We start from the raw sequence: 14845 nt of genomic DNA on the forward strand, positions 1-14845 counted from the left end.
AGTTCCCATGTCTGACAAGCCCATATCTAAGGAAGGCAGTTCCACAGATTCCACTTCTGGGACAGGTGGCAGAAAAAGAGGGACCCGACGCCTAAGAATGCTGATTCGTCAGCCAGGACTGGGCTGGGAGAAAGGCCCAAAATCACGTGAGTGATCGAGGCTTAACAAGAAGCTTCTTTTTTTTTTAAACACTTGAAAGCTCCTCAGGAGCAGAAACAATCTGTGTTTACCTTTTCATATTCCTTCTGGTGCCCAGCACAGAATGCATCACATGATATGTGTCAATATTTATTCGATGAATGATCTGACATAACATGGAATAACCCAGGAATGTCAAGGCACAGATTCACCACTTCTGAAAAAATCTAGCAAACGCCACAAAAGGTCATTCTGATGATCCACTGGCAAAGAGGAGGCACAAAGACAGCCAGGTTCCAGAATTAACTGAGGGGAAATGAGCTACTGAAAATCAAAACAGAGGAGCAGCAAGACCAGTGGAAATAACTCCAATAACCAAGGAGTGACCAACTGGCAGAGTGTCCCCCGCTCTACTCTCCATCCAAAAGCCAGACCACTGGGAAGTGCCCATGGTGGTCAGATGCCACCAGAAGCTGAAAAGAAAAGGACTACGAAGTGTATGTCTTCCTTTGTGTGGGGAGAAGAGCCTTGTCATGAATGACAGGCACAGCTCCCAGCCCCAAATCATCAAGGGTCCATGACTATATTCAGTATTTCAAAAAGCTCAATCCAGCCTGGGCAGCATGGTGAAACCCTGTCTCTACAAAAAAACACAAAAATTAGCTCGGCATGGTGACACACGCCTGCAGTCCCAGCTACTCAGGAGGCTGAGGTGGGAAGATCACTTGAACCTGGGATGTCAAGACTGAACTGAACTAAGATCACACCACTGCACTACGGCTTCGGTGACAGAGCAAGACTCTTTCTCAAAAAAAAAAAAAAGAAAAAGAAAAAGAAAAGAGCCCAGCAATGCTCAAAGTTTAACTGGCAATAAGGCCACATGAACTGACTATGAAAGCACATCTCTCTGCTTTGGGCCAGGGTTATCATTTATAATAAAGAATCCCATCAGAAGCTGGAAATGGCAATTTTGTATAACCTCAATATAAACTAGGAAAGGGAACTACTCCCTGGAAACTGCAGTCTGGCTGGACCAGTGATTCCTGAGCCCTCCTGTCTGGGTGGGGACTCAAAGGGCCTTGCTAAGAGGCCTTGTAGAGGGCTGCTCCATGCTGGGTGTGTAGAGGCCACCTGAACATGTTTCCCAGGAGCATTTCCAAGGGCCTTATGTGCTGCCTTTGAAATCAAAACCCATTCCGGAAGGAATCCCAAAGACCAGAGACACAATGCAAGGCCTGTGGGACCAGAATATACAGCCCAAGGCCCCTACTCCAAATGTATACTCATGGTGGGGAGAGGGTAAGTAGTGGATACTAAGAAGAAGGGGAAAGGGAGCTCCTGGGGATGGAGGGGGCTGAGTGGAAGCAATTTATAGGGTATGAGTGGCAAAACCGTAAGAAAGTGTGTGAAGAAGGACAGTGTTTTAACTGGAGTCAAATCCAGAGGGGCTTCTTGGCAGAGAAACAAACCACAGATCAGGCCAATGGTGGTTCCAGCTCTAGCGGGGCCCTGCCCTGGGCAATGCATAATTTAGTAAGAGGTGAGCCAAGGCTTCTGGGCCCCCAACCCTTCACTAGTACTAGTAGGCTGAACCCCTGGCTCAGGAGGAAGGGAGGTGTGATAGGGGCAGGCCTTGGCATGGAAGGAATTGGGAGCTGCTTATTGGGAGCTGCTCAACATAACACAAACGTTTGTTAAACAGTTCTTTTGCCTCTTCCATTTGACTGTTTCCAGAGTCAGGCTTACCCACAAAACAGGTAACACCCACATGAAAGCTCCTCACTCCGAAGGGAGCACTACACATAACTATGTATAACTGAGACCTTTTCTGTACAATGTACAAGTGCACCAAATGGGGGAGCCCTGCTGATTCTGCCACCCCAGGATCCACTGTTCAACTCTCCATCTCCCTCTTCCATTCCGCCAGTTCACCCTTAGATAGGCCCCCTTCTTTGGTTCCTCCCACCCTGAGAGTTGGCTCTGATGCCCTTACCCGAGACCGGTGCACTGGGTTGTCAAAGTCGGTCCCATCTGGAGCCAGGAGCAGCCAACCGCCATAAATGGGTTTTGCCTAGAGGAGAAAAAAGAGGGCAGGTCACCAGCAGCGTTCGACATAAGAGAGAGAGAGAGAAAAAAAAAACAGCTAAAGTTAATGGCAAGTACTTGCTGGAAATGGACACTACCTCTGCTCAGCAGAGGTCATGCCACCCATTCCCGCTGCAGTGCATCTGTGGCTGCTTGAGAATGAGAGGCTGGTGGGGATTCTGCAGCATCCGGGATAGAGAGCGGAACACAGACCTGAGCAGGAGTGTGAGAACCTGTAGAGTACGGGAACCCCTAATACATGCTGCCTCCCTCAAGCTGCTGATCAAGCCACCAAGATCAGGAAAAAATGATATTTTATTAAACAAATATGTGAGTGACAATGTGTAGCAGGTGCCAGGAATAAAACATGAACACAGTCAAAAAGCCTTATCCTCTCACACCTGTAATTCCAACACTTTGGGAGGCCAAGGCAGGTGGATTACGAGGTCAGGAGTTCAAGACCAGCCTGGCCAAGATGGTGAAACCCTGTCTCTGCTCAAAACACAAAAATTAGCTGGGCGTGGTGGTGGGTGCATGTAATCCCAACTAGTTGAGAGGCTGAGGCAGGAGAATCACTTAAACCTGGGAGGTGGAGGTTGCAGTGAGCCGAGCGATTGCACCACTACACTCCAGCCTGGGCGACAGAATGAGACTCTGTCTCAAAAAAAAAGGAACCTCAACCTCATCCTGAAAATACAAAATAGAGCCAAGAGAAGAGACTGCTTTTGTGATCAAAGTCAGCTCTAGCTAAAGAATCATCAACTGACTGGCTGTGTGACTACATACAGAAACCCTCTGAGTTCAAACTCTTCCATTTGAAAAGTGAGAGTGATAACAATTCTACCTAAACCTTATGACTCTGATGTGAGAACTAATGAGATAATGCAATTAGTAAAACCCAGCACAGGGATGTAAAACGGTGCTGCCACCTTGGAAGAGTCCAGCAGTTCCTCAGAAAATTAAAAGCAGAATTACCCTGGGACCCAGCAATTTGACCCCCATGTATACACACCCCAGAAAACAGAAAACGAGCTCAAACAAAAACCTGCACATGAATGTTCATAGCAGTATTATTCACACTTGCCAAAAGGTAACAGTCTAAATGTCCATGGACAGAAGAATGGGTGAACAAAGTGTGATGGATCCCCACAAGGGAACACTATTCGGCCAGAAAAAGGAATGAAGCATCACACACACTACAGCACAGAGGAACATCTAAAACATGATGCTAAGTCAAAGAAACCAGACACAAAAGCCCACGTTACAGAACTCTGCTTACACGAACGGTCTAGAATAGGCAAATCCACAGCACAGAACGCAGATTGGTGGTTGCCAGGGACTGGAGGAAAGGGAATAAGGAGAGACAGGTAATGGGTATGGGGTTTCTTTCCTGGGTGATGAAAATGTTCTGGAATTAGACAGTGGAGATGGTTGCACAACACTGTGAATACGCTAAAACTCACCAAACTGTACCCTTTAAGAGGGTGAATCTTAAGATAGGTGAATCATATCTCAATTTAAAAAGCTGCATAAGCACAAAGAACACTGAGCACAGTGTCCGGCCTGTGAGGTCTCAACAAATGTGAGGCATTGTTCTACTTCACCATCCACAGTCCCCACTCCCCAGACCGCGGGTAGGAGCTCAACACAGGAGATCTAGACACACACTCTGGTTCCATCTCCTTCCTCAGCCACACCCAGCTGGTGAGACCAGGCTGGAAAAGGTACAACCAGACCCATTTATTTAGTCCCCTTTGGAAGTCATTAACACAAATTAAAACCCAAATTCTCTGACTGCTGCTTACACACACAGCCTGATCCCTGGATCCCCTCACGGGTTCCCCATGTGCTTTTTATTCAGTGCTCTCCAAAGTAGAAGGCTCCACCACACTACCTCATTTGGTAGCTGCAGGCTGTGACTCAGAGAGGGCAGGTCATGTGCCAGAGGCCACACAGCCTCCAGGCTGAACCAAGAACCCTCTTTTCTTGGCTTCTGCCTGCAGGGGTCCTCAAGGTCCCCAGAAGCACTGGCTTTCCTCATGAATGACGGGAGTAGAGCTGTGTGCCCGGAATTGGGGGAAAGCTGTAAGGACAGGAGAGTGGGTGCTGGCTGCAGACACAGTCTAGGAGGGCCAATGGGTGTATGGTGGAAATCCCACCTGGGAAGGCAGAAGCAAAAACAAGGAGAGGTCTGCACTCTCTACGAACTCTAGCTGTGTCCAGCCAACCTCAGGCAGGCACACACACTTGGCCTCTCCACACCCCATTCCAGAAGTACACACCCTAAGCAGACCCTCCCAGAGGCCCTGCATACGGCATGGGAAAGACGTATGGACAACTCTCCGTGTGTATCTGGACTCTGACTCCCAGCTCAGCCCCTTGTCAGCCACAAAAGCCCACCTGTGAGGTCGGAGGCTAGCCCACCAGGCCATTCCTCCAACTCTGGCTTAACTGTGCGACACCACCTTGGCTTCTGAAGGCAACTTGGGGTGTCATCGCATCATCAGCTACATTTACCTGACCTTTCTCCAGGAGGGACTGTGGGGAGCTGAGGGCTCAGCATCTGTTCCCTCAGAACCTGAGCCCCGGTCTCAACCCAGGCATCCTCAGCAAAACCTCTGCTCAGAATTTTTTTAAAAAATCACTTATCAAGGAAAAGCCCTAAAGAAGGTAAGGACCCCATACACGGGGGAGGCCTGGGGTTGAGAAGGCTCTCTGGGCAGGGGCACAGCTGACGCATAGGTGCAAAGGCAGGAATGACGGTGCCATGAGGACACAAGGAGCAATCTGTAATTACTGAGAATTTACTCCCCAAGCCCAGGGAGCCAGGGACCAGAACCTGGCGGGCTATGGCACTGCCACTCTTCCCTCTCACAGCTAGCCATACGGCCTGTGCAGCTGCCTCCAGCCTCCTCAGTTCCCCAAAACCTGGCCCTCTCTGCCATCCCTCAGGGCTTCCCTAAAATGCCCCTTCCTCAAGGGACAGTCCTGATTCTTCCTCCGTCAGTCTCTAACTACTCACTTCTGCCATTACTGTCACTGTACATCACAGAACTAATTTCTACCTATGGTTTCATTATGCAATTACATTGCTATGACATGACGGCCCCCCCACCCCCACCCCAGAACCTTCACTCCAGGAAGGCAGAGATGGGGTTGGCCCTGTGTCCTTGATCCTGAGGCAGGTGTGCAGAGGGAGTAGAGGTGAGTACCCCGCTGGCCTAGGCCAGCAGTGGGTGTGTGGTGCCCGCTTTGCGCTTCCTTCTCCTTACATAACCTAGGTCCCGACTCAACCTGTCCTCATCCCCCAGGCATGGGAAAGGCCTCCCAGGAAGAGCTGCCACTTCTCTATGTCTCAGTCTATCTAAAAATGCTGCATCCTCCCCCGCACAGCAGACCACAGTGTCTGTGAGTCCAGAATTTCCCACAGGCAGAGGCTCCCATGCATGCCCACCTGCTGCTGGAGCAGCGCCTCTGAAAGGCCCTAAGGTATTCTCTTCCAGAGTGACCTATAATAATCTGAAACTGGGACACTAAAACAGAAAGTCCAAAAGGCAGCAGGGAGTGTGCTTTGGAAATGCTGCCCGGGGAGGCTTAGCTTTACTGCTTTCTGGTTGAGCTGCTGGGCATTTTGGAGGGAGGCATGAGAAGCAGGTATCTGTTGTTGACACGGGGGATCCAAGCTGGGCTGTAAGGACACAAAAGATGGGGCCTGAGTCCTGTTTCAAGCAGCCCTGCACACGAGGCACCTTTCCTATGCAGGTCCTCCCAGAGGATGCATGTGGCTCCGGACCCAGTATAAACGTGATCACATGAGAGACTCCCCGGAGCTATCTCTTCTCCAATTGAACTTGGCCTTCCCTTGTGATCTATACAAGCCAGAGGCTGCACTCCTGGTTGGCCTCTAGGAAGAGGCTGCTGGTGGTCTGGGTGTGCCTTCAACCTGAAACTCTTTCAAAAATAGTGCTGTGAAACTTCTGCTTCCTGGACAATGGGGTAGATATAGATTTCCCTATTCCTCCTGCTAAGTACAACTAAAAATTTGGGACCATCATGTGCAAGACAAACATGAGAAGACTCCGAAAGGTGGAGAAAAGAAGGTAGATGGGCCAGGGACCCACGACCTGAGGAAGGACACCATGGCGACTCTCCCAGGCTTTTTCTTTTTATCTCACTATCCCAGAGTGGGTACTGGAAAAACCTGAAAACGCCAATGGGCACACAACGAGAAAAAAAATCAATCAAAAGCTACTCTCCATAGCTGACACATCAGAAAAGAACAGACAAACAAGACAGAAAACTCTTAAACAAGAACTGCCCTACTCTGGCCAAAAGCCATAGGAAAGACTGCACCCCAACCTTCCCCTCGCCCCACCACCAAGTGAGCAAAAGCTGATTTTCCATCCTTGTGAAGTGCCCCACACCCCGGCCAGGGTGGTGTCAGAAGACACAAGGGCCGTACATCCCACCAGCAGCAATGACGACCCTTCCCCCTCCATGCTAGATTGTGTCAGAGGACGCCAAGTGGAGAGTCAGGGTTTTTACCATGGCCCAGTGGGAAGGTAACCCATGACGAGGAGCCTCTCCAGTTCAGGCATCAATGGAGGCCGAGGGGTGGACTTCTGTCTCTCCCTGAGTAACTAGGTGGTCATGGTGACCCCCTTCCCCCATGAAAACATTGTCAGAAAAGTCAACTGAAAGAGAAAGTTCCAATGAGACCTAGAGTCACCCAAAAGAATACAAAAACACCTGGGTTTCCACCAAAAATCATCATTATACCAATAACCAGGAAGGTCACAAACTGAATGAAGAAAGACAACCAAGAAATGCCAACACCAAGACGCAACCGTGCTAGAATTATCCCACATTTAATTTAAAATACAATAACTGAAATAAAAGCTCCTGGGTGGGCTCAAGAGCAGAAGGATGGGGGCCAAGGAAAGAACCAGTGAACTGGAAGACAGAACAACAGAAATCATCCCATCTGACAACAGAGAAAAACACAGACATGAAAAAATGAATAAATAAAAGGGACCTGTGGAACTGTAACAAATAGTCTAACATTCATGTCATCAGAGTCTCCGCAGGAGAGGAGGGAGGAGAAGCAGAAAAAGGGCTCAAAGAATGGCTAGAAACCTCCCAAATTTGGCAACCTACACATTCAGTAAGTTTAGTGACCATCAAAGGATAAACCCAAAGAAATTCAGACCAAGACATATAATAACTAAAGAGAAACCTAAAACACAAAGAAAGACAAAAACAAAGAAAAAAAATCTCAAAAGCAGTCAGAGAAAATTAAGACCTTACAGATTTGAGAAAACCAAGCAGAATCACAACAGATTTCTTATCAGGAACCACGGAGACCAGAAAGAAGTGGCACACCACTTTTCAGCTGCTGAAAAGAAAACAACTGTCAACCTAGAATCGTGTAACCAGTAAAAATATCCCTCAGGAATGAAAAGGAAATCCAGACCTTCTCATATGAAGGAAAACTAAGAGAATTTCTTAGCAGACTTACTCCTAACAAAATGATCTTCTCTAAACAAAATCATGGAAAAAGGAATTTTGGAACATCTGAAAAGAAGCAAGAACACAGCATTTAAAAAGGGGGAGGAGGCGAATAATTAGGCTTTCCTTCTCTTGACTTTTTAAAATTATGTTTCGCCGGGCGCGGTGGCTCAAGCCTGTAATCCCAGCACTTTGGGAGGCCGAGGTGGGTGGATCACGAGGTCAAGAGATCGAGACCATCCTGGTCAACATGGTGAAACCCCGTCTCTACTAACACAAAAAATTAGCTGGGCACGGTGGCGCGTGCCTGTAATCCCAGCTACTCAGGAGGCTGAGGCAGGAGAATTGCCTGAACCCAGGAGGCGGAGGTTGCGGTGAGCCGAGATCGCGCCATTGCACTCCAGCCTGGGTAACAAGAGCGAAACTGCGTCTCAAAAAAAAAAAAAAAAAAAAAAAAATATGTTTCATGACTGAAGCAAAAATTGCCTAATGTGATTCTAAATGCATGTAAAGGAAACAATTAAGACAATTATCAAAGGAAAGGTAAAGGGATATACAGATAGGTACTCTCAAACTGGTAAAATGACACCCAAGAGACTATGACAAGTTATGTCTATATAATGTCTCATTAAAACCACTAAAAAGTCTACACAAAGAGATATACTTAAAAACTATTTGTATTTTTTATACATAAATCAAAATACAATTCTAAAGAAACATTCAAGTAACACAAAGGAAGCAGGAAAAAAAAACCAGAAATAACAACCAGAGATGCAAACAGAAAACAAAAATAATTATGTCCTAAGTTATTAGTAAATATTTTAAATGTAAATGATCTAAATACACCAATTAAAAGATTGGTAGATTCTTAAAATGATTCAACTGTATACCGTCTACAAAAGATTCACTCTGAATATAATGATTACAGGCAGGTTGAAAAGACTAAATATGATACATCCTGTAAATATTAATCTAAGGAGAGCAGAGTTGTTGTATTATCAGATAATTTATATTTCAACACAAAGAAAATGACCAGACCCCAAGAGGAATATAACGATAAAAGGGTGAATTCACTAAGACATAGTGAGCCTAAATGTGCATGCACATTTAAACATCAGAGCTGCAAAATAATGTGAAGCTAAAACTAATACGACTGAAAGAAAAAATAAATAAATCAACAAATATTGTTGTAGACTTCAACACCCATCTCAATAACACAACTAATGCAGTCCTAAGAGGGAACTAAATATAACTAAAATGCTCACATTAGAAAAGAGGAAAGGTCTGAAATCAATAATCTAAGCTTCTACCTGAGGAATCTAGAAAAAGAAGTACAAAAGGTACCAAAAGCAAGAAAAAGGAAATAATAAAGATAAAAGTAGAAATCGGGCTGGGCATGGTGGCTCATGCCTGTAATTCCAGCATTTTGGGAGGCTGAGGCAGGTGGATCAGGAGGTCAGAGAGTTCGAGACCAGCCTGGCCAATACAGTGAAACCCTGTCTCTACTAAAAATACAAAAATTAGCTGGGCTGAGGCAGGTGGATCAGGAGGTCAGAGAGTTCGAGACCAGCCTGGCCAACACAGTGAAACCCTGTCTCTACTAAAAATACAAAAATTAGCTGGGCCTGGTGGTGTGCACCTGTAGTCCCAGCTACTTGGGAGGCTGAGGCAGGAGAATCACCTGAACTCAGGAGGCAGATGTTGCAGTGAGCCGATATCGCACCACTGCACTCCAGCCTGGGCAACACAGCAAGACTTCGTCTCAAAAAAAAAAGAAAGATAAAAGTAGAAATCAATGAAATTAGAACAAAAACAAAATCAATGAAACAAAGAGCTGGTTCTTTGAACAGACTGATAAAACTGACAAACTTCGGCCAGGCATGGTGGCTCATGCCTGTAATCCCAGCACTTCGGGAGGCCAAGGCGGGCGGATCACCTGAGGTCGGGAGTTCGAGACCAGCCTGACCAATATGGAGAAACCCTGTCTCTACTAAAAATACAAAATTAGGCGGGTGTGGTGGCATGCCTGTAATCCCATCTACTTGGTAACCTGAGGCAGGAGAATCGCTTGAACCCAGGAGGCGGAGGTTGCAGTGAGACGAGATGAACCAAGATCGCACCACTGCACTCCAGCCTGGGCAAGAAGAGTGAAACTCCATCTCAAAAAAAAAAAAATTTTTTTTTGACAAACTTCTGACAAGACCAACAAAGAGAATAAAGACATCATGGCACAAATTAACATCAGAAATAAAACAGGGATAGCATTACAGATTCTGCAGACTTCAAAAGGATAATGAGGAATACTAATACAATTCTACAAACATTAATTTGACAACATATAGGAAACTGACTCACTTCACTAAAAAGCAGATAATTTAAATGATCCTATAACTATTAAGGAAATTGAATATGTAATTCTATAACTCACAAAAAAGAAATCTCCAAGCCCAGATGGTTTTACTGGAAATTTCTACCAAGTGTTTAAAGAATTGACACTAATTCTATATCATTTTTTCTAAAAAACCGGAAGAAACACCTTCGAATTTATTTTATGAAACTATTATTACCCTGACACCAAAACCAGACAAACTATATGAGAAAGCCCAAACATTTTTTAAAAAGGAAAAAAAGAAATATGGGCTAATATCCCTCATTAATAAACAGTAGTTCCCCCCTCCCTCATCTACGGTTCCACGGTTTCACTTACCCACAATCAACCACAGCCTGAAAATATTAAATGGAAAATTCCTGAAATAATTTACAAGTTTTAAACTGCATGCCATTCTGAGTAGTGTGATGAAATCTTGCATTGTCCTGCTCCATCCCAGCTGGGATGTGGATCCTCCCCTTTGTCCAGCGCATCCAGCTGTACACTCTGCCTGCCCCTTAGTAACTTAGTAGCTGTCAGTTATCAGATTGATTGTGGTGGTGTTGCAGTGCTTGTGTTCAAATAACGCTTGTTTTACTTAATAATGGCACCAAAGCACAAGAGTAGTGATGACAGCAATTTGGATATGCCAAAGAGAAGCCATAAAGGGGTTCCTTCAAGTGAAACAGTAAAAGTTTTCAATTTGAGGGAAAAAAAAAAAATCAGCCGGGCACAGTAGCTCACATCTGTAACCTCAGTACTTTGAGAGGCAGAGGTGGGTGGATCATGAGGTCAAGAGATCAAGACCATCCTGGCCAACATGGTGAAACTGCATATCTAATAAAAATACAAAAATTAGCTGGGCATGGTAGCATCTGCCTGTAGTCCCAGCTACTCAGGAGGCTGAGGCAGGAGAATCGCTTGAACCAGGGAGGCGGAGGTTGCAGTGAGCCAAGATTGTGCCACTGTATTCCAGCCTGGCAACAGGAAAAAAAAAAATCACATGCTGAGGTTGCTAAGATCTATAGTAAGAATAAATCTTCTAACTGTGAAATTGTGAGGAAGAAAAAGAAATTCATGCTAGTTTTGCTGTCACACCTCGAACTGCAAATGTTACAGCCCTAGTGCGTGATACAGTGCTTAGTTAAAATAGAAAAAGTATTTATGGCTGGGTGTAGTGGTTCACACCTGTAATCCCAGCACTCTGGGAGTTTGAAGCAGAAGGATGACATGAAGCCAGGAGTTTGAGACCAGCCTGGGAATTACAAGACCCTGTTTCTACAAAAAAAAAAAAAAAAAAAAAAAAAAAATTACTATTAGCTAGGTGTGGTGGCAAGACCTAGCATAGGCCCTGCTACTTGGGAGGCTGAGGCAGGAGGATCACTTGAGTCCAGGAATTCGAGGTTGCAGTAAGCTACACTAGTACCTCTATACTCCAGCCTGGGCAGCAGGGCAAGACCCTGCCTCAAAAAAATAAAAATTAAAAAAGATGGAAAAAGTATTTGTGGGTTTGATATGAGGGGATACCTAGGTTGTTTCCAATCAGAAATGTGTTCCGACTGAGAACAATCAGGTTCAGTAGCTTCAGTACTATCTGTGGTTTGAGGAATCCACTGGGGGTGTTGGAATGTATCTCCTACAGATAAAGGGGGACTGCCGTACATGCAAAAACCAACAAAATGTTAGCAAATAGAATTCAGCAATATATTTACAGAATTATATACCATGACCAAGGGGGTTTATTCCAGGGATGCTGGCTTAATATTCAAAGATCAACCAATGTAATCCACCAAATTAATGCTCTACAGAAGAAAAGTCACATGCCCCTACCGATTGATGCAAAAAAGGCATCTGACAAAACCCAACGTCCATTCATAATTATTTTAAAAACCTCTCAGAAAAGTAGGAATAGGGGGGAACTTACTCAACTTCATAAGGGCATCTCTAAAGAAACCTCCAGCTAATATTATAATAATAGGGAAAGGCTGAATGCTTTCCCTCTAAGATCAGGAACCAGGCAATGATGTCCATCTCAGAATTCTAATTCAACATAGTGCTGGAATTTCTGGCCAGTGCAGTAAAGCAGGAAAAGGAAATAAAAGGCACAGAGATCAAAACAGAAGAAATAAAATCTTTACAGATGACATAGTTATCTGTGTAGAAAATCCCAGAATCTATAAAAATCTCCTCGAACTAATGAGTTCAACAAAGTTGCAGGATACAAAATCAGCATAGAAAGATCAATTGTATTTCTATATGCTAGCAATGGACACAGGGACACTGAAATTAAAATACAATGCCATTTACAACTACTAAAAAAAAAAAAAAGAAAGAAATACCGCAGGACATGTACAGGAACTGCTGCACGCTACACAACACTGATTAGAGAAATCAAAGATCTAAATAGAGAGACATAATGTGTTCATGCACTGGAAGATTCTAAGATGTCAATTCTCACCCAACTGATATTCAGTTTAACACAATTCCTATCAAAATCCCAGCAAGAGTTTTTATAAATATGGATAAGATTATTATAAAATTTACAAGGAAAGGCAAATGAACTGGAATATTTTTAATTAAAAAGGAATGAAGAGGATATAATCTATTTACTAAATTACAAGACTTATTATATATCCACAGTAATGAAGACTGTGTGGTATTAGGGGAAACTCAGACACATGGATCAACGGAACAGAAGCTAGCAATAAACCAACACAAATATGCCCAATTTTGACAAAAGTACAGAAGGAATTCGATGGAGGAAAGATGGCCTTTCAACAAATGGTGCTAGAGTAACTGTTTGTCCATAGGCAAAAAAACAAAAAATGCCTCAAGCTGATACAAAAAGTAATGTTATACAAAAAAAATGACACAAAATGGAACAGATTTAAATTGATAAATTGGACTTCATTAAAATTAAAAACTTTTGCTCTGCACAAAGTCCTGCTAAGGAAGACAAAAAAATATTTTGCAAACGACATATCTGACAAAGAACTAGTATCTAGACTGTATACTAGTATTTAGACTATATAAAGACCCTCAAAACTCAACTGTAAAAACACAAAACAATCCAATTAGAATATGGGCAGAAGACACGAGAAGACTTTCCACGGAAGATAAATAGCATAAAAAGGTGTTCAACACCAAAAGCTATAGGGGAAATACAAATTAAAACTGCATCAGATGTTACTATACCCCTATCAGAATGGCTAAAAAAACAAATGGTGACAACACCAAATGCTGGCAAGGTCACAAAGTAAGTACATCACTCATATCACTCACACACTGCTGCTGAGAATCAGTTTGGCAATTTCTTAAAAAACTAAACATGCAACTACCATACAACCTAGGAACTGCACTCCTGGATATTTATTTCAGAGAATGCACTCACACAAAAACTGCATGTGAATGGTTATAGCAGCTTTGTTCATAATAGCCCAATATTGGAAACAACCTAGATGTCCCTTGTATCATGGAATGCAAGTCAACAATAAAAAGGAGCCAACTACTAATCCAAGCAACAACCTGAATGAATCACCAGAGAATTCTGAATGAAAAAAGCCAATCTCAAAGGTTCTAGGTTGTATGATTCTCTTCACATAACATTCTTGGAATGTCCAATTTATGGAAATGGAGAAGAATTCCTGGGTGGCTGGGGCTGGGGTGATGTGGGAGGGAGAAGGCGATGGAGACGCTGGGTACTCTGTGCATTGTAGCCAGTATCCCAGCTGCGGTGCTGTACCACAGTGTTGCAGGTCACCATTGGAGGACCTGGACAAAGGGGTACATGGGATTTTTGTTATTTCCTACAACCACAGGGGAAACACAATTATTGCAACATAAGAAGTAGTAAAAAAGGAAAACAAAACCCAGCCACTGTGGCCTCTGTAGTCAGTCCTCAGGGATCTATGTTGGATGGCCATGGGCCTCCTCTAGGGCACCGGCCTGCCATGGCCTTGAGCTGCACCATGTATGCTCTGCTGGCCTCTCCAGCTGCTTCCCTGGAGGCTATGCACATTCCCTCTCTCAGGAGTTCTTCTGCCCTTTCCCTTCACCACCCTCCCCAGCCAGATCTGGGATGCATGTCAGGAAGAGCACAACTGTCTAAACTCTGAGTTGTCCAACTGCCCCAAATGGGTGGCCGGGGGCAAAGGACAGAGAAATATCCCAGCCTGCTCTTCTGGGTGTTATCAAGCTGCCAATGTTGACACTTCCCAGATGTCCTCTGGACATAGCCACCCCATAACAACCAGCACACATGACATGCTTGGCTCTCACTCCATGTGGCCTGTCTGTGGCTCCAAGAGGAGCCCTTAGACAGCAGTGGGCGGGGAGAAAGGTGGTCAGACACATTGCACAATCTGGCACCGAAGAGGGCAGCCCTCAAACAATGTAGACAGGTGGGTCTCCCCCTTCTTACCTCATCACATCCTGCCATCCCTCTAGGGTCCCATGCCCCTCACCTCTCATACACAAACATCTTCTATTCCATGGAATAAGGTGACTCACTGTCCCATACACAGCCCCCTCAAAATCCCACACCTTCTTCAAGAACACTAACCAGCCCCAGGCCAAATGTGTCCGTTCTCTCTCACAACACCACATCTAATCGTTGGGGACAAGAATCCTGCCTCATCCAGCAAAGCACCGAATACAAAGCTGGGCTCCAATGACCAAATAAGTAAAACATGTGAATGAGTCAACGGGTACATTTATTAGTCACTCACACCCAGCTGAAAAGGTAAC

General features: G+C 44.7%; 1 protein-coding gene across 6 annotated transcripts in view; it reads right to left on the reverse strand.

Annotated features, from left to right (window-relative positions):
* Nucleotides 1-14845, reverse strand: part of MPRIP (myosin phosphatase Rho interacting protein) — a 152892-nt gene that overhangs the window by 117950 nt on the left and 20097 nt on the right. For all 6 annotated transcript variants that reach the window (XM_064378207.1, XM_064378208.1, XM_064378205.1 and 3 more), the window contains exon 2: nucleotides 2132-2209. In XM_064378207.1, the coding sequence (XP_064234277.1) occupies nucleotides 2132-2209 (78 nt within the window). The remainder of the gene's footprint in view (nucleotides 1-2131; nucleotides 2210-14845) is intronic.

The sequence above is a fragment of the Aotus nancymaae genome, unplaced genomic scaffold, assembly GCF_030222135.1.
Source record: "Aotus nancymaae isolate 86718 unplaced genomic scaffold, 86718_ANA_hifiasm-v0.15.2.pri h1tg000018l, whole genome shotgun sequence".
Taxonomy (NCBI): Eukaryota; Metazoa; Chordata; class Mammalia; order Primates; family Aotidae; genus Aotus; species Aotus nancymaae.